Below are 23806 nucleotides of genomic sequence, written 5' to 3'. Positions count from 1 at the left end.
GCCCAGCTCTCGCCAAGATTTCTTTCCGTTTGCTTGCTTGCAAGCAGCCAGGGCGCTTAATATTAGAAAGAAGACCTGAGCTGAGTACTTCGTATGTCGTGTTCTAGGCCTGTTCGCGCCTCAATTCATCTCACTGTTGGAGGCGAGTCTTCCAATTGAGTCGTGAATTGGTTGATTGTTCCACCGCCACTTTCGTGTTGGGTGGGTGACCTGGCGTTCGGCGGACTGCTGAGGCTGGTCACACAAACGCGTGCGTACAGGCTGAACTCTCAGGTTGTAGAACCTGTGTTCGTCGTCGAGTAGGAGATGGGAGTGAGGACGAAGAGGGCCGGCCTTCAGGCGCCAGGGTCAGGGCCCTTATGAGGCTGGTCTCGCCCATTTCCATCTCCCGCATGTACCGGAGAGCGGCAGGTAAGCTTCAGCTTCGGTGGGAGAGGCCACGGCGGCCTCGTCAACGGCTTCAGGTGCGCCAAGCTGCCACTTGGAGACGCCTTCTGCTTGGATTTCCCACCAGACGTTGCGAGATCTGGACAACGCGGCCCCTGATTGGTAGTTCGCCTCCGCCATCGACAAATGAGGGTCCGGCTGTTCAGGGGTCCTTCAGCCAGCTCATCTTGCCATGTGGGCTAGGCGTCGGCGTTTACTGGGTCTTCTTCAGCTTGGTTACTGATACTGATACTAGCCAATGTCTTTCTTCATATCCTTTGGTGTTCACTAACAGAGCGCGATGAAGTTGATCCGCTCATCTGAATCGTGACGCGGGCAAGGCATTACACTAGGCAGTGGGCGAGACAGTCACAATGGCAGCCCAGTCACAAACTTTGGAAGCTTCGACTTGTCTCATACCTGTATGTCCGCAACTGCCGCAAGCAGCATGCATTATCAGCATCAGCCAAGAGCTCCTTCCATTCCGTCTCGGCAATGAGGTCACTCCGACGTTGGTACGTACCTGGTTTCGAGTCCACTATTCGTTTTGCAGTAAACTCACCACCAGCAAGCGGCATTGAAATTCAATTCACTCGGCGCCGCCAAGGCCCAATGGCTCCTATCGCGCAGGTTTGCACCACTTGGCTTGCATGCTCACCGAGATGATGTAACTATCGGAATTTCTGCTCCCAGATAATATGCCGCATCACAGACACGCCCGTTCAAGGTCTGATTTTGTGATGGACCGCGCAATCTTGCCATGATCATGACACGCCAAATGTGAGGAGATATAGATAGATGCCTTGGATCAATACCTAACCTGCCTTATCTACATAAAGAACGATTCGTAACTGTGAGAGTCCAATCCACAACCATGAGAGTCATATCTACAACTACGGGAGTCGCATCCATAACTATAGATACGAGCCAATAACCATCCATCACTGAGAGTCGCATAGATAACTGTAGTTGTGAGGGTATAGCTTTGGGTAACTGTGAGAGTCCCATCGACGGCTATAGTGACAAATGGAAAACCCATCCATAGCTATTACACTGGCATGCGAATTCCAAATGGCGCGCACGTCTTAAACTAGCAAATAATACGTGGGAAACAGTGCTTATGTGAATAATTAGGATAATGTAATTATTACATGTAGAAGAAGTTTGTAGGAGCGAACCTCGAGCCCGCCCGTCTGCATACAGCAGGTTTGCGGCGCAGAGTGCGCCCGGGCAAAGCCAGCCAACCATATGGTTACCATACCAGAACGACCCGTATCCCAGGCCTTCTTTTCGCGTAGGTCAAGGATGGCGTCTCTCTTTGCGCAGTGCGCAGGCCAACGACACTAGCATTACTGGCCTCGCACCACTGGTCCTACCAAGCAAACAAGTCCGAACGCCGCCATGCTCCGAGAGAAAGAAGCTGTGTCCCAAATTGGTATGCAGCGATGCTAGTCTGCTGCAAAATCAAAGCATCGTACAGAAGTAAAAAAGACGCGCCCTCTCGTCAAACGTAAGAGAGCAACGTCACGAAACGGAAATCATGCATGTCGTCGCTGTGTGTGTCTCCCGTATTCCCCGAAATGCAATGTCGCTTGATCCAACTCATTTCGCCCTAGCCGCCGCCTTTTCCTGCTCGCGCTTCTTGTCCGCCAAGCGGTCTGTCCGCTTGCCCTCGTACTTGGTCCCGAGCAGGCCGTCCCAGAAGGTGAACCAAGGCTGCGAAAAGTTCGTCTTGATACCCCATGTCTGGTGGTGGATGTCGTGGTATGCAGCATTGTTGCTAGTAATAGCCTGCAATGGGTCCCAAGGGAACGCATAGCCGCAGTGGTCGTCAACGGTCTTCATCGAGGAGAAGCAGAAGAAGAACATGCCCTGACGCAGGGTCATGCCGGCGATTTTGAAAGCAATGGCGGCGCCCAGTGTGTCCAACAGGAAGCCCTCAAACGGGTGGTTGTACAGAGCGCCGTAGGCATAGGGCACGTAGAGACGATGGTGACGCGAGTGGAAGGTAGCTAAGAGGAAGGGTCAGCGTCTGCCTAGTAGTCCTAGGACAAGGAGATGGGAAAGACTCACTGTACATCCACTTGTTCATGTGCATGAGACGGTGGAGAAAATACTGCCAGGTGTCCAAGAAAGCAACTCCTATGAATAGCTGGACAGCTGGGATTGCTACCCAGTAGATGAATTTGGCAAACATCAACTCCCAAGGCGCGAACGATGGCACGTGTGCGTCCGTGGTCAGGAAGGGGTAGTATCCTCCAGCCAATGCGCCAGCCAAGATGGGGTGTGACGTAGCCATGTTCTTGGAGATTGCCGTCGCATTGAGTCCAACGAGACTCAGAAGGCCAGGCAGGATGCGCTGAGACAGCCTCAGGCGGGTCGCCCAGACGGCAACGTTGTACTCATCCTTGCCGGTCATCTCAGGCGGCTCAGTCAACGAGAGCACAGCGCCGCCCAAAACCTGGATGATGTGTTGAATGATGACATCGCGCAAGACCTCGTATCGCGAGACGTGATTCCTCTTTGTTATTTCCTCTGGCGTATGGAGGCGATATTGTGGGAAGAGGTCTAGGGTATCGACGAGGTGGAACATCATGGACATGGTCCAGTACACAATGATGGGTGCGATGAGATTGAGCCAGAAGTCCGATATGAAAAGTAGCATGTCGGACTGCAGAGTGAGCTCATAGTCTGGCAGCGGCGGAAGGCTGGTATCGAATAGAGAATGGTTGGCGGCCATGTTGGGGCTGCTCATCGAGTCGTTCACCATGACTGGCAGTGGTCAAGCTGGTCGTGTGCGGGAATCGGTGTATTCGAGGCCAGGCCAACAGGGCTGTAGTAATTATGTGTTCGTCGGATCGATGAAGAGCCGATTCGACGCGCCCGCGCAATGTTCTTTGCGATAAATAGGCCCAGTGGCGGTCGTGTAGTACTGCTCGCGGAAAGATGCGTTCGGAAGAGGCGGATGGGACAACGTGCTAGAGTAAGCAAGGCAGAGCGGCTCGGTCAACGTCTGGAGCGTGATGCGTGTCGAATGGCTGAAAAATTGCAAGTGATCTTCCGTGGTGTGATAAAGGAGCGGCGTACAGGAGGCAAGGAATGACAATAAGCAGGATGAGGTATCTGGCCGGGGAAAGGAGCGTCGGGTTTGAGTTTGAGTGGAAGACGTCAGGTTGATGGCGTCTGGCAGGGGCGAGATCAGCAAAGTGGCGTTGTTACGTCGGAAACGGAACGCGCGATTCCCGGCTCTCCTGATTGCCATGATATTATCTGATCGAAATTGCTCCACATCTGGGCTGTCACGGTTCCATCTCCAGCCAGTAGGTTTACTTTTTCAAGGCTAATAAACCCCTTGTTACTCGGGGTTCGACGACTAATCACGTAGCAAGAGCGAGGAAGCGACGCGAGTTCGCGAGTCCGAGGGATTGTTTGAGCCAAGGAAATCATCAGACCACGGCGTCCGGGCGCCCAAAGACTCCGTGTTACGATATTGAGCTTTCAATGATTCACCCACCCTATACCCGACCACGATGGTAGTGTTGGGCCGCCAAACTTTGATCTGCGCAAACTGGTGTGGAAGCTGTCCATTGAGCCTGCTCGAGGTTTGCCTGTAAGATCCACAAAAAATGCCATGTAGAATTTAGTTGGTAGAATTTACGGGATAGTTGAGTCGACATTGCACATGCGTATTCTGCAATTATTTGTGCATTGACCAGTCAAAAGTCAACATCTTTAGTAAGACCATCAAACCTTCCAATCTTGCCATTTGACACTCAGAAGATAGAGTCAGTGTCAACGTTATTGCCTTCCAGAAATATCACATTGGTATTAGTGACAACGCGATGCAGATGTCAAACGACGAGAAGCCTGGCGGCGGCGGCGGCGCATTGTCCCAAAGTGGCCTTTTCATTGGACGAAGTTTTTTCCTGCGAAGCGGCTCGAAGCGGAATAGCGCCCCAACCCCACCAACGATATTGAAACCCTTGGACAACCTTTTTGACTTCCCTCCCCTCCTCGCTCTTGAAATTGTTCCTCTAGCAGCCACCTAACTCTTTTCGCCCTGTACACATTCCAAGTCAACCCGAACACCGCCAACATGATCATCTTCAAGGTGCGTTCTCGTCAGCGACACCCTCGTCTGCCTGTGCAGGACACCACAGAGCGTGTCGCGATCCAACGGACTGCCCCGCCATGTACTGACTGACCCCGCTCAGGACATCCTCACCGGCGACGAGATCGTCTCCGACTCGTACGACCCCAAGCTTGTCGACAATGTTGTCTACGAGGTCGACTGTGCCATGGTCACAGAGGGCGCCGTCGAGGTCAACACGGGCGCCAACGCCTCCGCCGAGGAGGCCGAGGAGGCCCTCGACGATACCGAGGTCAAGGTCAACAACGTCGTCAACTCTTTCCGCCTGCAGAGCACCGTCTTCGACAAGAAGTCCTATCTCTCCCACCTCAAGGGCTACATGAAGGCTGTCAAGGCCAAATTGACCGAGAAGGGCGCCTCGCCCGAGACCATTGCCGAGTTTGAGAAGGGCGCCCAGACCTACGTCAAGGAGAAGCTTCTCCCCAACTTCAAGGATTTTGAGTTCTACACTGGCGAGTCGCAGGATGTCGATGGCATGTGAGTACAAGCGCTTCTTCGTTCGTTGCGACATTCGGAATGCTAACCAAACCAGGGTTGTTCTGCTCAACTACCGTGAGGACGGTGTCACCCCCTATATCATCGCCTGGAAGCACGGTCTTGAGGAGATGAAGGTCTAAGCGATCGGAACGGAGCCGGGGATGACGAAAACTATGGTGGATGGGTATGGCATGTGATATGATATGAAAAAGCACAGCTATACAACTGCGCATGAGCTGATTCAACGACCCTCTTCCCTTTGTCAAGATGCTGGATCTATATCAAGATATGAATAACCAGCCAACCCACCTTGATCTACAAATAAATTGATGCGCGCTCGTGTGATGTGAAGACAGAGTCAAAGTTCAGAATGTCGGTCGTGTCGACATGGGTATCGGAGGTGGTTGTTCCTCACCAGTGCCCACTTGAGTCGCAGCTGGCAGCGCTGCAAGACCCGGTTTCTTCTTCGGAGGAGGCGGCGGTGGCTTCTTCTTGGCGGCGGCTACTGCTTTGAGAGGCTGGCTAGGCAGTAAAGCTGGCTGTGTCTCCTGATGCGAGGACTGGACGGGTTGCGTGGGCAGCAACTGCGGTGCAGGTGCAGGTGCAGGTGCTGCCGCTGGCTCGCTTTCCTCTGGCTGCGCCTGTTGGCCTCTGGCAAATCCACCAAGCCTGCTCGACACGCCGAATCTCTGGTCCACGTTGTTTGCTGTCTTGGCACCCGAAGCAATTTGAGACCCGTGTCTTTGCCGGAAGTTGTTCGCCGTGCCTGCGGCCGACCTCGCGTCCGACATTGATATACTGGAGGGGTCCTTGTGGAAATTCGAAGCCGTGTTGAGAGCCTGCTGTTTCTGCGCCCACGTGGTTCCCTCAGATGGCGGATCTTGGGTTTGCGATTGTGTAGTCCTGAGTTTCGAGAAACGGTTCTGCAGCTCGTTGACGGGCGCGGTACTCTGCCTGGGTGGTGGAGGTGGGCTTGGTGATGCCTGCTGGCCCCTGATGCCCAGTCCAGGAACATTCACGCCAGAAGCGCCCAATCTGTTCACTGCGCCTTCGTTGAGCAGGCCTCCGGATGGCTCGGACTCTTGACTGCTGTTTGTCGCGGCCGAGTTCGTCCTCGCGGGGAGCCTGGGTGGGAGGCTTGGCTTGGCGCTCGGTGGGGGCATAATCGCGGCGGGCTGCCTCGACGGCAATGCTGGCGAACTCCTCGCCGGCAGTGAAGGGGATTGTCGGACGGAGGTGCTCGCCTCGAGCGCGGGTGGTCCCCTTCCATCAGCGCCGTCTCTCCTCCCAGGCGGTTTCGGCAAGTGATCCACGCTCAACCCAGTTGTGTTGGTCTTGTATGGGCCCCTGGGCTTCTCCTCCTCCTCCTCCAACACCCCGTCCTGCTGCGAGATACCATTCTGCTGGTAATATTCCAACTGTGACTGCTCCGCCGAGGTCTTGGGTGGTGGTGCAACAGATGGTCCCCTTGGGTCTTGATACTTGCTGGGCGCCGCGACGACTTGCCGGGTCTCGGTAGAGCGTGGGGGAGGAGAAGGGAGCGCGCCGTTAGCGGTGCGCTTCGGTGGCGGCGCAAATGACGAAGGATCTTTGAGAGATGTTATAGGTACAGACGCATGGTTTTGGGCCTTTGTCGAGGGATCATCTTTGTTACCGCGGACAAGCCCACTCTGTCTGGGTCAGTGCACAGCTATTGTCAGTAGGGAATGGGAAGGACTATACCACTTGACCGCGGATGCCCTTCTTCTCTATGCCACGGCTCTTTTCTGGATGCCACCCACTCTTCACGAGATCTTTGTACTTGGACATAGTGAACGTAGGCCCATCAGTGAAGAGGAAAGGTGTGATTAGGCCAAAGCCCAACGTCTGGGTCGCGTATGATAAAGTGGTGCGTGCGCGGGGGTGACGTTGCGGCAAGTGGGGCGGTGCAGTCTGACATTCCACGCACAGGTATGGACAGGCACGGGTACAGGGTAGGTGTGTTTTGATGGACACAGAAATGCGTTCAGGCTATCATCATCACCAAGTCGAGCATCTCAACAAAGGCCGCTCAAGACAATCTGATAACTACTCTGACGCGTCGAACCTCGCCAATTGCTGTCCTATGACTAGTATTTTGCAGTCGTATTTGTCACGGAAACATCAATTACACATTTACGCAAAAAAGACGCGTCGCATTGTGTCTAAAGTACCATCATGAGCACCAACTCGGACTACGAGCTGCTGACTGAGCATCTTGGGTTTCCCCCGGTCACTCTGCTCGACGACATTATCAACACAGTAAACGTACTCTCAGATCGTGCTCTGGTGTCCATTGAAGATCTACTTCTGGGATTGCCGGCAGCCAACATTGGGTTTCGCGCTGGGGACACAGGCACGGCCGAGGACGCGGCGCGCCATGAGATCGAGAATGGCACACATCAGCTCGAAACCCTGCTGACGGCGTCGATTGATCGCAACTTTGACAAACTGGAGCTGTACGCGATGCAGAACATCCTCACGGTGCAGCCGCGCGATCTGCGCCCCTTTGTCCGGCTGGCACACTACCAGGGTCTTGACTTTGCGGACGACAGCCGCGCTGCGGATGTGGAGGGCACCAACGCGCTGCGGAGACGATACCAGGCCAGCCAGAAAGTGAATCTTGCCCTTCAGAAACAGAGAGCGAGGAACGGAGCGCTGCTGCGGGCACTGCGGCAGGCCGTCGGGGCCGCGGCGGACGATAGGATCAAGGTGGAACCCAAAGAGGGCGAGGAGGAGGAGGACAGCGAGAACAGTACATTTGGCTTCCTCAATGAGAGAACAGGATTGGCGAGCATTGGATCCGACACACCGATCACAACAACGGCACAGTTCACCCTATCGCAACTTAATGCGTTGCGTGGGCTTTCGACTTCGTTACGAGAACTGATCCCCAATCTCGCGGCGCTGGGCGATGAGCAGCAGGGCGCGGCAAAGTCGTGGAGACGAGAGAGGAGCGAATACGTCGAGCAGTCATCGAGAAAGTACCTCGAAAAGACCAGCGGACTGGAACTGGGGGCGCAGGGCGAGGTGCGCGACGGAGAGTATCAGGGCGCAGGACGGGGGATCAGCAAGGATGAGGTCGAGGGACTCGAAGCCGTCGTGGCCATGTTGGGGGACATGTCGGCACCAGCTGGTGATGAACGAATGCATGAGTCGTAATTTGCAATATAGTATCGCTTTGTGTGTAAACATATTGTACAGTCTATGATGATGATGATAATGATGGTGATGGTGACAATGAGACGGCCTCGTCCGTCTTGGCCCGCCGCGCGTCGAGAACCTTGCGCAGTTCCAGCGGTGCGCTCTCCCAATCCAGCAGCCCGTACTTGTACGCCTCGTGCCAAAAGTGATGACCCCATCGCCTCTCCGCGCTCAGACCCTTGAACACCTCCAGCGTCTGGCTGACGACCCTCCGCGCGCTCTGTTCATCCTTTTTCTCCACCAAGGCTGTGAGCAACGACAGCAGGTTGCTCTGCGTCGTCATGGGCCGATGCCGCCTTGCCAACTCATCGTACAGGGCCATGGCCCGCTGCGTGTCGCCGAGGTAGGAGTACACGCCGGCGATGCTCTCCCACAGGCTCTGGTCCCCCAGCTCCCGCGTCGTGAATCCGTACTGCACAAGGAAGGCCTCGACGTGATCCGCGGTGGTGTGTGGCCGCTTGAGCATGCGGTCGACGAGGGTGAGCGCCATGTGCGGGCTGATCTGCTTGATGCCAGCGGCGTGCATGTGCTTGAGCACCGAGTCGACGACGGCGTCCGAGTTGTTCTGGTCGGACGCGACGGCATGGAGCATCTTGCCAAAGACGATGAGGTTGGGCTTGACGCCCGACGCGTGCAATTCGGCAAAGGCATGCTCGACGGCCTTGATCTTGTCGTCGGACGAGGCTTGGGAGATGGTGCCCAGCGAGTGGTCCAAGAGAATGGTGAAAGTCGAGGCATCCGGTTCGATGCCTTGCTGCTTCATGGCCTTGAGGAGGGCCGGCAGATCCCTCGCCGGGTTCTCCCCCTTGAAGCACTCCCGAAGGAGGACATTGTACGTGAATACATCTGGCTGTATGCCTTGCTTGCCAGCCCACTCGAGGATCTGAAAGGCGGCCTGCCTGTCGGAGCGGATGACGCGACTGAACGCTGTGTTGAAGACGTCAATCGTCGGCTTCACGGCCGTCTCCGGCTGGCCTCTCTTGACCGCATCCTCCCACGTGGCCTGCATCTTGGCGAGGGCCGCGATGCCGCCCTGCAGGTCCCCCAGCTCAATCAAGCCGGAGATCCTCTCTGTCCATGCCGTGGTGTCCAGTGGGATGCCTGCCTCGATGATACTGTCCCACAGCGCATTCATCCGCCCACGATCTCGCGAAGACCGCCATCCGTGCATCATGCCCGTGTACGTCTTGATCGTTGCCTTGAGCCCTATCTCATCCATCATGGCCTGCGCGTCTGCCACCCGCTCGGGCCGGCCGATGGCGCAGAAGACAAAGAACCAGAAGTCGAGGAACTCGGGATCACTCCTGATCTGCGCGGCCAGGCTGGGATCCTCGCGAATCCATGTACGCAGCTTCTCCCAGTTCAGCATGACGGCGCCAATGTTGCCTGTCGAGTGGGCCCGGCTGGCCATCTTGTGGAAATGCGTCAGGGTCTTTGTCGAGGCGATGCCGGCGTGCGAGATGGCGAGCTGCGGGTTGTTGGACTCCCAGTTTGTCTTGTTCTGGGAGAGCACCGTGACTGTTATGGGCCAATCTGTTCGGACGATGGTGGCCAGAGCAGAAGCCTTGTAATCGGGAACGAGGAGACTGCCGGTCCCAAAGACCTCCTGGATATAGTCCTCGGGCATGGTGCATCCGTCCAGGGCGGCGGCTGCGATCCGGAGCAGGGGGATAGCCTCGGGCACCCACGACGCATGGACAATTTTTGGATTCGTGATGGTGACAAGCGTGACCAGGAGAGCCGGGATGACAGACTGCAGCTGCGTTTGGGAGTACTGAGGGAGAATGGCGCCCAGGCAAGCTTCTGTCCTTGCAGCTCCCTCGGCGCGCTCATTCAGCATGGACTTCCTCCTCTCCTGGATCTCCTCCAAGTCAGGGAGCATCCATGTCGTGGTCTGCGCCTTGTCTCGACCCGGGCGTGCCTGGGAAATGCTCTTCCAGATCTCCAGTATCTCCAGAAACATGCTCCTTCTTTGCGGCTTGTGCCGCAGGTGTCTGAGGTGATTGCACAGTGTGGCTATGAGAGCGGCCTTCATGTAGACGCCCATGCCCGTGGCATCCACCAAATTCGCGACGCGCAGACAGATGCCTGGCAAAGGCACTGCTCTGCCGACAAGCTCGCGCCGGGCGCTGCCCAGAAACTGGCGCGTCACGATGAAGAGATCCCGGGGCAATGGCAACCCCAGGACCCGGAGTTCTGGGAGGAGCTGTGACTCAAAGTGGTCCAGACGCTGGCTGACGGGGGCATTGGATTTCATGGCTTGGTCGATGCGCGCCGTGAGCTGCCATTCATTCGTACCGAGCGGGGTGTTGCGGCTGGGCCTCGAGTATTCCTCGAGATCTGGTGGATCGACGTCATGAGTACCGTCACTCACAACGTCGTTGAAGATGGCGATGGCGGCGTCACCGTCGTCGGGCGAGGGACGCCTCCTCTGCCGCATCGGGCGTGGCCGTCGGGTCCCAGCCTTGGGAGCATGCTGGCGCGTCTTCTCGGGCGTGGGAGAGTCTCTGCGCGCACCGGCTAAGGCAGATCCGATGGGATCGGTTGAGCTGGTGCTATGTGAGCGTGTCGAAATGGAGTTGGCCAAGGTGATGGCGCCGTGCTGAACAGCTAGGCGTGAGTGGCCCAGTTTGCAGGCACTTGTCGCGGACAGTGCACGTGAGAATGACATGACATTGTGTGATTCTTGACAGAGTCCAGTCAGTGACCGAGGTGTCGCGTCTCAGTGAACATTGAATTTTCGAGATGAAGACTAACTTGAACCCATCCCTGGAGGCCTGCTTCACCGAGGTGAGGTGAGCGACGAATCATCTCGCAGGCTCTGCACGTATGCACATATCGGCTTATGCGCCAAATGAGCCGGGTCCATTGTGCATATTCGCCTCGACCCTTGTCCATGTAGGGATTATGCGGCAGTTTTGTGTCCCGAATAAGATCCCGCAGAGGAAACTGGTATCAATTACTAGAGACATGATAAACTACAGAGACGGCTGGAATTTCCTGCCCTCGAGCTCCTCCACCTTCTGCACACTCTTCTTGTACCCTTCCTCGGCCTCGAGGCGGTCCACGTACTCATTGATCGTCGGGAAGGCCTTGGCCCAGGAGCCGCCCTCCCAAGTGCCAATCTCATCCAGGCGCCCCCTGGCCGCGATGAGCGGGAAGCTCATGAGAATGTCCGCCGCCGTCAGCCTGTCGCCGCAGAGGTAGCGCCCCGAGGAGGACTTGAGCATGCCTTCGAGCATGCCCATGTGCTTCTGGGCGTTGGGGAAGATGAAGGTGGAGAGGATGCGGTTGGCGGCCGCGCCCGTAATGGGCCGGATGAAAAAGGGCACCTGGGGCGACTTGAGCGCGTTGATGACAATGGTCATGACCAGGATGGGCATGAGGCTGCCCTCGCAGTAGTGCAGGATGTACATGTACCGCATATACTCCTCCGTCTCGCCCCCCATCTGGCCCTCCTGGCCCTCCTTGTACTTGGTGGGCATCAACTTGGCGCCTGTGGGCGTGTTCTCGACCAGGTACTGCGTCATCCAGCCGCTCTCCGCCAGCGTCTGGGACGCGCCGCCGTTCGCAGGCGTGACCTTGATGACGGGCGATTTGCCGAGCGGGTGAATCTTCATGAGCTCCGCGGGCGCGAGCATGGTCTTCTCGCGGTGGAAGAGCTCAAGGGTGTAGGGCAATTCCAACGCCTCGAGCAGCCAGACGATGCGCTGGGAGCGCGACTTGTCGAGCCTGGAGGTCTAGTCAGTATCTCGTGCCACACAATTTGAGAAACCAGACGACATACCAGTAGAGAGTGACGTGAGGAAGATCTGTGCTGGCCATGGTGGTTTGTCGCGTTGCGCTGTGCTGCTGCGTGTCTGATTTGGGTACGAAATGAGTCTTGCGACGATGCCAATTGACCGAGGGAGAGCTCGACTATAAAGACTGTGACTATAAACGAGCACTAGTCTAGTCTAAAAGTTAAGCCCGTGATTATGAGAGCGCTTATGACGTCTAGCCTTCTCGGGTACTCCATGGACCGCTGCGCCTCGCAAGCGGCGACCCTTCAAAGGCTCGTCAAAGGCTCCTCGACATTTGTCGGCTCCCCACTTCCTGGTCGCTGTGCCGAGGATATAATGTCTCCGATGCACACGGGCCCTGAGTGGTCTCCAACGGTTCATGAATCAAGCAAAGTGTAAAGAGGCGTCCTAGTTGATCGCCCAATGCTCGACAAGACATGGTCTAACTAACACCATGCTGGCTTGTCGCCTCATGTGCTCGCGTACCTCGGCCCACCAAGACGACTCCAACCTCCAACTCTCTCCATCGCACTTCGCAGCCAGCCTATTTTCACTTTGTGCTTTCGAAACGGACTGTAGCAGTAAATTAACCAATGCTCACTTGTAAATTGGTCCAGCATGCATCAGGCATGCAGTACACCTATGCCGTGCAGTCTGGCCCTCCAAGACAACGCCATGCGCTCCATCCAAGCACCGCCTATATGTAGACAAGGCAAAGTCAATATGCTCAGCCATGCATGCATGCTCTCTTGAAAAGAGACGTCAAAACTCCTGTCCCATGCGCAGCCGCTCTGCCGTTCTATTCACCTCTTTCCCTTCCACAAGGCTACCACTCGTCGCGTCTACCGGCGATTTTTCTTGGCCGCAGGCGCCTGCGCAAGATCACTCATGGCCTCGCGCTTCTTCGCCTGCTTCCGCGCACGTGGCCTCGGCGGCGGCTCGCTGTGCAAATGACCCAGGTCCTCCAGGGCCTGTGAGTTCTCCCACGCGAGACACCTGTGATTCGGAGGCTCAGGCGTCTTCTCCCGGATGCGCGAGCTGCTCCGCTTCGTCTCCTCCTTCTCCTTCTGCTCATCGCGGCCCGCGAGATACGCCTCGCGGTTCTTCATGCCGAGGACAATCTTGTCGCGGAAATTGTAGAGCTCTTGCTTGAGCTTCTTCTCGCGCACGCCGCGAATGTCAAGCCAGTTGATCAGCTTGTCCACATCCTCTGGCTTCGAGATGTAGCCCCATTGGTGCGCAGTAAACACTCGCGTCTTGCCTTCCTCATTCTCCTTACGCGTCTTGACCGTGTGGCCAAACTTGTGCCAGTGCTCCTCCTTGCCCTCACCCTCGAGATCGATGAACCCCTCCCGCTCGATATCATCAGGTCCCTGGATCCAGATGCAGCCGTTTGCATAGCCAGCATGTGCCGTCGAGCTCGTGGGTAGCCCTCCGTAGGGCATGCCGTTGCGCTCAAACCAGTAGTATCGATTCCAGAAGCGGTCCTTTCCCAGGACCCGGGTGCGAGGGCAATCAGCCTCCCGCAGGTCGTTCTCGATAACGCCCACCTCCTCCTCGCATTCCTTGACCTGTTCTTCCTTTTTCGCAATCTCCTTCAGCAGCTTGATGAATGCCTTGGACTGGGGCGGGGGCTTGGGCTGGGCCTTTTCTTTCTTGGCCTTCTCCTTCTTTCGTTGCCTTGCTTCGTCAAGCTTTTGCTGTTTGCTCCTGCGCTTCTTGCGCGAATTGACCTCGTCGTCCGTCTTCTCCGTGTCACGGACAGTCTCGTCGGCGTCCATCGTCGTGCTGACTTCGGGCTTTGCTGCTTCTTCATTTTCCTGTTCGCGGTCTTCTGGCGGTGACGGGGGCATGTTGTCGGGCAACAAGATTTTACGCTGCTCGTTGAGTTGCCGCAGCTCCTCGAGGCTGCACCGTGTCAGTGGGTTGGCCATTCATATCACTGTCCGTCCAGGTCACTTACGCTTGTTTCTTCTGCCTTTGCCACTCGATTCTTTCCTTTCGATACTTGGTCATCGTGTCACTGCACTCTTCCATGTAGCCTCGGACAGTCTTCGTCTCCATCGTCAGCATGCAGATCATTTGCAGGATCCTCACGCGCAGATTGACGTCGAGGTTTGAGTATGCCTGCAGGACGCTCTCCTGGCTCGGCTCCTCCCCAGGCGGTACCAGCTCCAGCAGGAGCTCGTCGCAAGCAGATTCATGCCGGCTGTCTTTCGACAGCTGGTACAAAAGCCCAACAACAATCATCTGCCAGCCGCCATTGGCGAAGGCGCGCTCACGCAATTTCTCAATCCAGTCAAAATCTTGGAGTAGCTCCTCGGCACGATGGCGCGTGGCCAGCTCTGCCTGCTGCTCTTCTTCCTCGGCCGCAGCAGTCTCCGCGGCCAACTTCTCGGCCTCCAGCTTGGCGAGACTGCTCCTTGTCGCCCGCGCGGCCGGTTTGGGCTCAGGTTCCGGTGTGGGCGCTTGACTTTCCTCCTCCTCCTCATCTTCCTCATCACTGTCCTCTTCGTCAATCTCTGGCAAGGTGATCCTTACTTTGCCGCCGTCGCGCTCCGAATCGACGAGTATCTTGAGAACCGCGCAATGAACCTCGTCGAAGAGTTGCACGGGCACTTCCTCTGACGCGACAATCATCGCCTCGACAAAATCGTCAAACGTAAACGAGTCAAGCTTGAAAATCTCGCAGTACACATTTAGCGTGTCCCACGTTTCAAGCAGTCCTCCGACGGACTGCATCTCAATCTTCCTCGACCGCCAATCGGGCTCATGCGTCACGCCCTCCCCTTGTCCAAGTGGTGCCTCCTTGCACATGAACCTCATTTCGGGTCGTGTCTCTCTGTCAGGCTTGGGCTCAATCTCAAGATCCTCAATGGGGTACTTGATGGGAGGCGGCGGGGGAGGCGGCGTCGGCTCCTTAACCACCGCGTGGTGATTCGAGTGTTTACCCTGGTGCTCCTTGTGCCCCGGTTTGAGGTCAGGGAGTCTGACGGGCTCACCATTGGTTATGGCGTGCCCGTCTGCGTCATGCCCATGCGACGCACGCTTCTGGGCTTGTATCTGCTTGCGCTCCTCACGCTTCGTTTCGAGCCGCAAGTGAGGTGGGATCCTGGTATCTATGCGGAAGCGGTTTGCGTAGTCGTGCTTCACAAGCCAAGGTGCCCCAGTCCATGATTCCCTGATCGTCGTGCGTTTGATGAATGACCGTAGCAAGGACTTTGTAAACACGCCCCGGTCCCTTGATACATCCTCCTCGAAAACGCTGATTTCACGTTTGCTGTCATTCAACGATACCATGTATCGCGTCGTCGGTGCCTTGGTTTCAAACTCTGAAATGTATCTTGGTCCCATCCTCGCCTTGTCTCGAACCAGGCCGTGCAGTCGTTCCCCGTTCTCTACAATGACGGTGACTTCCTCGCCAGGAAAATAATCCGACTTGAACTCAGCGTATATTTCGTCCACCATGGTGTCCAGCCGCGAGGTAGTTCGGAATTGTACTTTTCGAAGGACCGGACCTTTGAGCTGTTCTGGGAAGCTCTCCTCAATCTCCTTTCCTCCAGTCAGCTGCGCGGTCAGTAAAGCTGGACTTGCCACTCCATGATTTGGCCAACGAACCTCGCTCTTGAAAGCTTCGAAGAAGGTCATTCCTGAATGACCCGTAATCTGGTCCCCAAATCGACGCTGCACTGTTAGCTCCTCTGATAGAGACTACCAATGGAGGATTGCCCAACCTGCTTATAAAAGTCCATCCTGTGAAGCATGAGCAGAGGATCACGGTAGTACGCAGATCAGGGCTTACCGGGTAAGATAGTCCTCGTAGGAGACGAAAACCTCCCCCGTCTGGGGAATCAGCCAGACCTGCAGCGCGAGCATGAGTATAGAGCGCACTAGACGGGCATAGGTGCGTCGCGACTCACCTCAGCTTCATCGTTTGGTACAAAATCCGGCTCCAGAAACTGCACGGGTTTGCGCTTAAAAAGGACCTATCTTGTGTAAGTCATCGCGCGTCAGGTAAGATAATTGTCGCAAATACCATGATGCGAAAATTGAAGTGCAGCAAGGCTGGTTTCGAGAGCCTTGGCCGTTTGTTCTTTGTAGATGTCTTCTCGATCTCGCGACCCTCAATCTCTCAAACCCGTAACCCCAAAGAAGATCGATCAAGCGTCGTTGCCCATTTGTATATAGTTCAATTTGGCTGTTACGTGTATCGGGTGTCTTGGTTGCGAATGTCGTTCTAGATCGCCGAGGGGGTCAATTGTCGTCGCAGTCCCGTGGTGGTGGCCGGGAGGGCCTGCAGCAAATAAAGTCGGGTTGTCGGACCCAAGATCCAGGAACGCGCTCGATAGAGTCCAACGGTGAGGCGCGCTGCGCGGGGCGGGAAGCGTGTAAGTGAAGCCAGGCGACGACCAAGTACTTCTAGTGCTGTCTATGGACGTTCAGGGTTGCGAGGCAGGGTGGATGGGGGAGGTCGGCGCGACTGGGGCGATGCTGCGTCTGGTGCGTGACGTTTGAACAGAGTTGGAGGAAGTGAAGGAGAAAAAGAGGACGGAGGGCGAGGTATGGAGTGGTAGACGGACGGGGTGTATGAGCTTGCAGCGGATTGACGGGTTTATACTGGGGCCTTTTCAGGTCGCGGTACTCTGCTCCACCGCCAAGCGTGGGCTGAAGCGCCGTACCGGTACCTTCTTGGCTAGCTCCCTCGTCATCCCGCTGGAGCTGCTTTGCCTGGTCATTTTATCCTCTCCCACCCGCCGTCTCCTCTGACGCGCCGTCCTGCCTCCCAACTTTGTGTTTTTACCACACTTCTTGGGGTCGTTCTGCTCGCCGGACATCAGCGAGCACGGCAGATGTCCTGGTAACAAGATCGAAAGGAAATACGTCAAGTAATCGCCCTATATCAATCGCCTCCTGGTTCTCGTCTTCGATGTGCAGTCAACAATCCTGGAGACGCGAGGGCTGAGGAACGTGTCAGCATGCATCAACTTCAACAAAGTGCTCATTTGACATCGTCTGAGTGTACCATCGTAAGCTCGATGCATTGTACAGTGCACTTTGCCTTGCTGTTATGGTTCAACGTTCACTTAGACATCTAGTATCCCAATCGGGTAATCTTCAAGTCAATAAAGACACCCCCTAGGAAGCAGCTGAGCATTATGCTTGAATTCTTATGCCTCCACTGTGTTCTGCATTGCGATTCGACCTCGCGGCGACATGAGCCTTGTTCCTTTCGCTGTCTGTTCGGTGTCGAAAGCAAAGCCTTCTGACACGAGCCCCGGCGTGGGCGATGCATCACATCCCGTCTCCACGTGAGCCTGAACCCACTGCTCCACTGACAATAAAGTTGCTGACTCATCAAAGAGCATGTAAGCCAGGACAACATGTTCCAATCCTTCGCACACGAAACTCCTTTGGAGGCAATCTTTTGATTTCATGGTTCTGGAAGAGATCCTTCTTTCCGTTCCTTATGCTGTGAAATACACAACCATGTAACCCACCCAGCTCCCAAACACCCCGATAGCGGCGTAAGAGCTGGTAAACATCAGGGGCAGAAACTCGTAGCGTTTCCCAAACACAATCTGATGCAGGAGAGAAGTGTAAACAATGAGTGGAATGCTTACTGCAATGTAAAGGGTGCTGAAGCGGTCCAGAAGGAAGAAACGCGGCTTGTTCGACGCCGGCGCCATCCGCTCAAATATCATCAGGAACAAGACCAGCCAGAAGATGGTGTATATCGTCTTGATGGGAAATTCGGCCGGCGTGAAGAGCAAAGGGAAGAGCGAAACATGACCCGCGACAGCCAGCGGCTTGAACGCGCCGAAGTGTCGTCGATCCCTGAGTGCCACCAGGCTGAACGGGATTATTACCAGCAAGATGGCCTTCTCGTGCACATGCCATCCAAACAGAAACGAGGCGTATCCGCAAAGAGTGACAGCCCCAATGAAGTTCTCCCATGTGGGTTTCGAAAAGAGCTTCAAAAGGGGCAGGATCTGGAAGAACAGAGTGAGAAAAAAGCAGGTCCTTGGGGTGATCTCGGGAAGCACAGCGAAAGCTGTGTCGCCGACAAGTCCGCGCGTTACGCTGGACAGTGCGCCTTCTTTCAGTGTCAGTCCTAAACGAGGGGCAACTATGATCTTGTCAGCCTAGTCCTCAGCAGCTCGGGAGGACGGAGCACGAACGGTGTATGAGGACCCTGTCGGTGAATGAGTACATGGCCCAGACGTTTGGCGCCCAGTATGCATGGCACAAGCCCCTCGAGAATGGGAACAAACGGCTGAGCATCTGTGGCATTTGCTCCGTGAACACAAAAGGGCCAAAAGCTGCCCCGAAGATGCCCGTGATACACCCGCCTAGCTTGATGCAATTGAAGATTCGTGGACGGAAAATGGACTTGGCCGACAGGCAATAGGTGCTGAGCAGAAACACAAAGTAAGCTGGCGCCAAGTATAGGTAGATGTGTTTGAAACACAGCAAGGCCGCAAAGATGAGGCCGCTGGACAGCAGGGTGGTCTTGCAGCGTGCAAGTACCAAGGACCACACCAAAATCCCGTACATGAAGCCATTGTACTGGAAATGAATGTGATCAATGATGAGCAGTCCAGGCGAAAGGATGATGGACAGCGCGACAACGTGCGCTGCTCTCCTTGACTGCAGCGGCGAGGTTTCCATAAACAATTGGAGGGCGTAGACAAGCATGACCTCAGTTACAATGACCGACGTGCGTTGAAAATAAACCGTCTGCCAACTGTCATAGTCGAGATTGTGTATGCGGACCATGGCCGTGTCCACGAGTCGCGCGATATGGGACAAGATCCATTCGAAGTAGGCGAAGAAGGGAGGGTAGTCGAGCGTCCATTCCGAAGTCTTTTCGTAGTACCATTGAGAAAGAGGCAGACTGTTGGTGATGGCAAGCCAGTTGCGGTGCACTTCGAAGTCGGTGGATTTACTGTGGAGGGCGGATCAGCTTGAGAACATGAAGATGGAGGGAGGCAAGACGAGGAGCATGCTCACTATGCTGGGAAAAGCAGAATCTTGAAGGCGGCCGCGACAAGCGCGCATTGCGCCAACGTCGGATACTGTTCGGACATGATGTTGTTGCTCATGGGTGCAATGGTAGAAAGAGTAGCGGTGGCGCGATCATGGTAGCAAGTACTTTGACCGGCGCAGAGCGATGGAACGAAATCACCTCAGACGTGTGCTCGACAATGAATCGCAGGTGGGATTGATTACCCTGGTCGTTAGTGCTGCTCCGCGATGGTGGAGAAGTCTGGAGATTTTGGAGATGTGGCTGATGCAGATCCACTTTGGTGCTGATTGCAGCAGCAGCACGAACTGCGAGTGGTCAAGCCACGGCCGAGCAAAGGACGGAGCTGCAACGCCAATCAGGAGCTGCAGGGGCTCAATCATAGCTAGGACTGCGTGTCCAGATGGGCTCATGGTACCTAGAGCAACCTCACGTCCGTGTCACTTAATCTTGCGAGCAGTCTTTTGGTACCATCACACGGCCTCGCGTCCGTACCTGTGGACTCCACGTCTATTCAAAGCATTGTTCTGGTTTTTTGAAATCCAATTGCAAGCGCTGGCGCCGGGAACCGACTACCACTGAGGCGAAGCTATCCGCAGCGAGAACCACAGACACGCCACGAACAGTGCTACAGCGCGTACACGCAAACCAAAGTACTCGGAGAAACACAAACACACACAATGCGTGTTACCGTGGCAGCGCTGCTGGCAGTGGTCACTGCATCTGCTCAGCAGATCCTTGTCAGCGACCTCAGCTTTGGTTACCAGGGGCGGTATGTTCCACGAGTGTTCTCGACAATGGACGTCGCTAACAATCTACAGGTTGAGCGCTCCTGGCAACCGAGGCAAGATCGACAACTTTGCCATCGCCGGGTCCGGCGTGCCGCCACAGGTTCTCTCCAACAAAGTCATCCTGACCCCCGTCTCTCCCGGCAACCAAAGAGCGTCGATATGGTCAGAGAAACAACTGCAAGAGACGGAATGGGTGGCTGACGTCGATCTGCGTGCCAATGGTCCTGAGCGCGGAGGCGGCAACCTCAACATCTGGTTGGCCAATGATGGAGAGAGGCAGGTTGGCCAGAGCAGCATCTACAGTGTTGGCAAATTCGAGGGCCTGGCGCTGGTCATCGACGCTCACGGCGGCTCGGGAGGCATGCTGCGTGCGTTCCTCAACGATGGCACCATCGACTACGGTACCCGATCAAGCGTCGATGAGCTTGCCTTTGGCCACTGCCTGTATTCTTACCGCAATCTCGGACGCCCCTCGCAAGTCAAGATGAAGCAGTCACGCGACATCTTCAAGGTTGAGATCGATGGTCGCCTGTGTTTCGAGAGCGACAAGGTCAGCATGCCTCAGGGCTACAAGTTCGGTATCACGGCGGCCACGCCCGACAACCCAGACTCCTTTGAGATCTTCAAGCTCGTTGTCATGTCCGACCGCACGACGCCAAGTGACAGGTCCAACTACAGGACGCGGCAGCAACAGCCCAAGCGTGAGGCAAACGCCAACGCCAACGCCAACAACGCCAACAGCAACATTGGCACAGAACCGCTTGAGGATTTCGACGACGGACCGCTCGACGAAGATCCTGATGTCTTCCAGACGTCCAAAATGCAATTCCAGGACCTGCACAACCGCCTGCAATCAACAAACCACCAGCTGTCATCGGTCTACCGCTCGGTCTCGCGCCACCACCAGCTCGATGAGCAGCGTCACAATGAGATGAAGGGCCTGTTGAACGACTTCAGGGCCGAGTTTGGCAAGTTTGACAAGATCGCCGCCATGGAGCAGAAGATCAACAACATGGAGAAGGAGATCCGGGGCCTACGGAACGAACTGGGCAAGAAGATGCGCGACAATGAACGCAACGTCAAGGGCTTCCTCAATGACCATCACGCCACCCTCTCCCAGACTCTGCTCGACAGCGTCCCCGGCCACGGCAAGCTCATCTGGATTTTTGTTGGCACCCAAGTACTGGTTGTCGCAGCCTACGTGGCATACAAAAGGCGCAGGGCAAATTCTCCAAAGAAGTTCTTGTAGATGCTGTCGCCAGGGGAGAGTGGGTTGCATATCGAGGTATATACTACTACGCGAGCGTGTCACTATGAGCATGACGGGGCCTTCGATTTTGGATAGCATAGTATGATTTTATGTGATTTGATGCACGATGCATTCTCCGATAATGGCAATTGCCATTAAGAACCTATGATGCCGTGTATACTGCGACTTGCTTGCTGTATTTGGTTGCTCAACGCGAACCACCAGCTCATGTGGCAATGATTGAGCTGTCCTCCCATGCCATGTTCATTTGCCTCTGCCGTTGATGACGTCCAGCATATCCTTTCCCTTGGGGGCCGTAGTCAGGTTCTCGAACCCTTTCTCGGTGACCAAGATGTCATCCTCAATTCGCACACCGCCAACGCTGTAGTATTTCTCCAAGACTTCCTTGTCGAAGAACGGCGCGAATTCAGGTCGACAGAGGAAGTACCCCTCAATGTAATCGCGGTTGAAATAGCTACCGCATCTTAGTATCACGTATGAAATCCGTCGCAGGAGAAAAGTCAACTTACATGCCAGGCTCGACGGTGACAATCATGCCCGGTCGCAATACCTGATGTTCTCTCGAAAAACAGCCCACCCCGATGTCTTTCAATTCCATAGGCGTGATCATCTCTCGCTTACTGCGTTCTGTCCTCTTCGACGACGACGCAAACAGCAGCCTTTCGTCGCCGCTCACATCGTGGCACTCTAACCCGACGTGGTGGCCCAGACCGTGGGGAAAGAAAGCAGTGACGACACGACTGTCTATGATCTCGTTTCTGTCGCCCACAAGGATGCCCACATTCATCAGCCCATCCACAGCGATATCCGCGGCCATCACGTGCAGGTACGCGAATTCCTCACCAGGGACCACGGCGGCGAGGACTCGCTCCTGCATTTCTCTGACAATGTCGTAGATGACTTCGCTCTCCCGGGTGAATTCCCCTGAAATCGGAAGAGTGCGCGTGACATCACTGGCGTAGCATCGGAACTCGCAACCTGCATCCACGACAATGAGGTCCTTGCCCTTCAGAGGCTCATTATTCGCGTCGTAGTGCAGTGTCGCTGCGTTCGCGCCGGCTCCGGCGATGATATCGTACGCCTGGCTGTGTGCACCTTGGGCGATCGAAAGCGCCGTGAAAGTAGCTTCGACTTCTTGCTCGTTGCGCATCTTGAGTAGGTTCTTCATCACCTCCAGATGCGCACGGCTCGAGATGTCATTCGCGCGGCGAATCAGTGCGATCTCATACTCATCCTTGATGACTCTCGCCCTGTCCATAGCAGGCTGTAGTGCTGACCTATCGAATCTGGGATGGTCCCGGCCAGTGTCCGTCATGATAGGCTGCTGATTGCGATTCAAAGCAAAGATGGTCGTGGATGAGTCGCATTGGGATTCCAAGTACTTGCATAGATCTCTCTGCAGCCGCACGTCGTCCACGTCGAACATGGAAGCAGCCTTTCCTGGGCTGGGAAAGGAACCGTACCACATGGCCTGCCTTGGCTCGACAAACGGAATCCAAAGAATGAGATTCTGTCGTGCGATGTCATAGGTCACGGCGCAGTCCGGCAGGTCGACGCCAGTCATGTAGAAGAAGTAGCGGCGTTGACGGAACTTGGGACCCATGTCCGAGTTTTCATAATGAGTTGTGACCTCGCCGGGCAAGTAGATGAAGCCTTTGTCGACATTGTTTGCTCCGGCGGCCCGCAGTTCGTCTACGACTTTGCGAGCATGAGCCCTCGCTATCTCGCGTTAGGATCCACACTTGAGGCATGTTGGACAGCACTTGTCAATACCTGGGTATTTCTGCTTGAGTACAGCCTTTTTATTGAGATCGGGCTCTCCGTATAGCTTTCTACCATTCTCATTAGCAACGCTGTTCCAGCGTAGTTGATAGCTCGATGAAGCCAGGCGTGTACTTACAACGCATCGAATTCCCGGTCAGGGACCGGGTCGATGTTGTGTTCTTTCATAACGCGCATTGGTACGGCAAGATTGGACAATGGTAAGTCAAGGGAATATGTAGACGCTCAGTAACAAATCGCAGGTGCCTCAATTAATTAATGGATGTAGTATAGTTGTACTACAGCCTTAGACACATGACAAGCCGTACTCAGGTGACCCCGTGTCCTTGCATGCGCAGCGGGAGGCTGGAGCCTCCAAATGGTTACGTCACGTGTTCGCTCACCAAGGACCTCACCGCGACGGGAGGTCGGTCCTGTCCGTGCGACTACCGTACCTTCCGCACTGTTATCGGCACCGACGTCGGCGAACTGACTTAAAGCCCCCTCAGGGGTCCCTCATCTCCAACTACACACCGATCCGTCAAAATAGCGCTTATCGTGAAGGAAGAGTTTCATGGCCATGGGTGCGCTGAGTGGGTGTAGACGGGACCACATTGAGGCAAAAATGGTTGATTGCAATCATCATAAGCAAAACTATGCTTCATCTATAAATGTATTGTCTGTTCAAACAGCGCCGAGATCCAAGAAACATCCTGCCAGTTCGCCCCTACCTGTATGAACACCCGAGCAATGCCAATGTACCCAAGAAATTCGTGCTCCTGAATGTACTGTTCCGTTGCTACAGCCCCCTTGCTCCTGGCCATCCGGTGGTGAAAAATCCCACGATCCCCTAGTAGATAACGCCATGTATCGTGCATATATCGTGTCGAGTACATACAGTGC

At 55.3% G+C, this 23806-nt stretch overlaps 10 protein-coding genes across 10 annotated transcripts; 3 read left to right on the top strand and 7 right to left on the bottom strand.

The window, feature by feature from the left end:
- Positions 1-2028: 2028 nt before the first annotated feature.
- Positions 2029-3196, bottom strand: J7T54_000319 (sphinganine C4-monooxygenase; the record flags this gene model as incomplete). The annotated part of the gene is made up of 2 exons (XM_051508911.1): positions 2029-2438; positions 2500-3196. 2 exons carry the CDS (start codon positions 3194-3196, stop codon positions 2029-2031), a joined length of 1107 nt encoding a protein of 368 aa, XP_051360029.1.
- A 1326-nt stretch (positions 3197-4522) lies between these two features.
- On the top strand, positions 4523-5193 carry J7T54_000318 (translationally controlled tumor-associated; the record flags this gene model as incomplete). The annotated part of the gene is made up of 3 exons (XM_051508910.1): positions 4523-4537; positions 4641-5053; positions 5109-5193. The coding sequence occupies 3 exons, from the start codon at positions 4523-4525 to the stop codon at positions 5191-5193; spliced, it is 513 nt and encodes a 170-aa protein (XP_051360028.1).
- Positions 5194-5418: 225 nt separating this feature from the next.
- On the bottom strand, positions 5419-6862 carry J7T54_000317 (uncharacterized protein; the record flags this gene model as incomplete). Its single annotated transcript, XM_051508909.1, has 2 exons — positions 5419-6723; positions 6776-6862. The coding sequence occupies 2 exons, from the start codon at positions 6860-6862 to the stop codon at positions 5419-5421; spliced, it is 1392 nt and encodes a 463-aa protein (XP_051360027.1).
- A 387-nt stretch (positions 6863-7249) lies between these two features.
- On the top strand, positions 7250-8233 carry J7T54_000316 (kinetochore protein Mis12/MTW1; the record flags this gene model as incomplete). The annotated part of the gene is made up of 1 exon (XM_051508908.1): positions 7250-8233. One exon carries the CDS (start codon positions 7250-7252, stop codon positions 8231-8233), a length of 984 nt encoding a protein of 327 aa, XP_051360026.1.
- Positions 8234-8276: 43 nt separating this feature from the next.
- J7T54_000315 (Pentatricopeptide repeat-containing protein-like protein) lies at positions 8277-10946 on the bottom strand (the record flags this gene model as incomplete). The annotated part of the gene is made up of 1 exon (XM_051508906.1): positions 8277-10946. The coding sequence occupies one exon, from the start codon at positions 10944-10946 to the stop codon at positions 8277-8279; it is 2670 nt and encodes an 889-aa protein (XP_051360025.1).
- A 307-nt stretch (positions 10947-11253) lies between these two features.
- J7T54_000314 (glutathione S-transferase) lies at positions 11254-12100 on the bottom strand (the record flags this gene model as incomplete). The annotated part of the gene is made up of 2 exons (XM_051508905.1): positions 11254-12007; positions 12063-12100. 2 exons carry the CDS (start codon positions 12098-12100, stop codon positions 11254-11256), a joined length of 792 nt encoding a protein of 263 aa, XP_051360024.1.
- Positions 12101-12899: 799 nt separating this feature from the next.
- Positions 12900-16096, bottom strand: J7T54_000313 (uncharacterized protein; the record flags this gene model as incomplete). Its single annotated transcript, XM_051508904.1, has 6 exons — positions 12900-13965; positions 14021-15614; positions 15676-15707; positions 15860-15918; positions 15978-16043; positions 16094-16096. The coding sequence occupies 6 exons, from the start codon at positions 16094-16096 to the stop codon at positions 12900-12902; spliced, it is 2820 nt and encodes a 939-aa protein (XP_051360023.1).
- Positions 16097-17522: 1426 nt separating this feature from the next.
- Positions 17523-19145, bottom strand: J7T54_000312 (glycosyltransferase family 57 protein; the record flags this gene model as incomplete). Its single annotated transcript, XM_051508903.1, has 3 exons — positions 17523-18169; positions 18237-19003; positions 19069-19145. The coding sequence occupies 3 exons, from the start codon at positions 19143-19145 to the stop codon at positions 17523-17525; spliced, it is 1491 nt and encodes a 496-aa protein (XP_051360022.1).
- Positions 19146-19761: 616 nt separating this feature from the next.
- On the top strand, positions 19762-21121 carry J7T54_000311 (uncharacterized protein; the record flags this gene model as incomplete). Its single annotated transcript, XM_051508902.1, has 2 exons — positions 19762-19853; positions 19903-21121. 2 exons carry the CDS (start codon positions 19762-19764, stop codon positions 21119-21121), a joined length of 1311 nt encoding a protein of 436 aa, XP_051360021.1.
- Positions 21122-21385: 264 nt separating this feature from the next.
- Positions 21386-23101, bottom strand: J7T54_000310 (Xaa-Pro aminopeptidase-like protein; the record flags this gene model as incomplete). Its single annotated transcript, XM_051508901.1, has 4 exons — positions 21386-21596; positions 21652-22861; positions 22916-22974; positions 23043-23101. The coding sequence occupies 4 exons, from the start codon at positions 23099-23101 to the stop codon at positions 21386-21388; spliced, it is 1539 nt and encodes a 512-aa protein (XP_051360020.1).
- Between the last annotated feature and the right edge of the window lie 705 nt (positions 23102-23806).

Source organism: Emericellopsis cladophorae (assembly GCF_022114955.1).
Source record: "Emericellopsis cladophorae strain MUM 19.33 chromosome Unknown NODE_51_length_166314_cov_118_033994, whole genome shotgun sequence".
Taxonomy (NCBI): domain Eukaryota; kingdom Fungi; phylum Ascomycota; class Sordariomycetes; order Hypocreales; family Bionectriaceae; genus Emericellopsis; species Emericellopsis cladophorae.
Note: the sequence above shows the minus strand (reverse complement) of the source record. Positions and strands in the feature narration are given on the sequence as shown.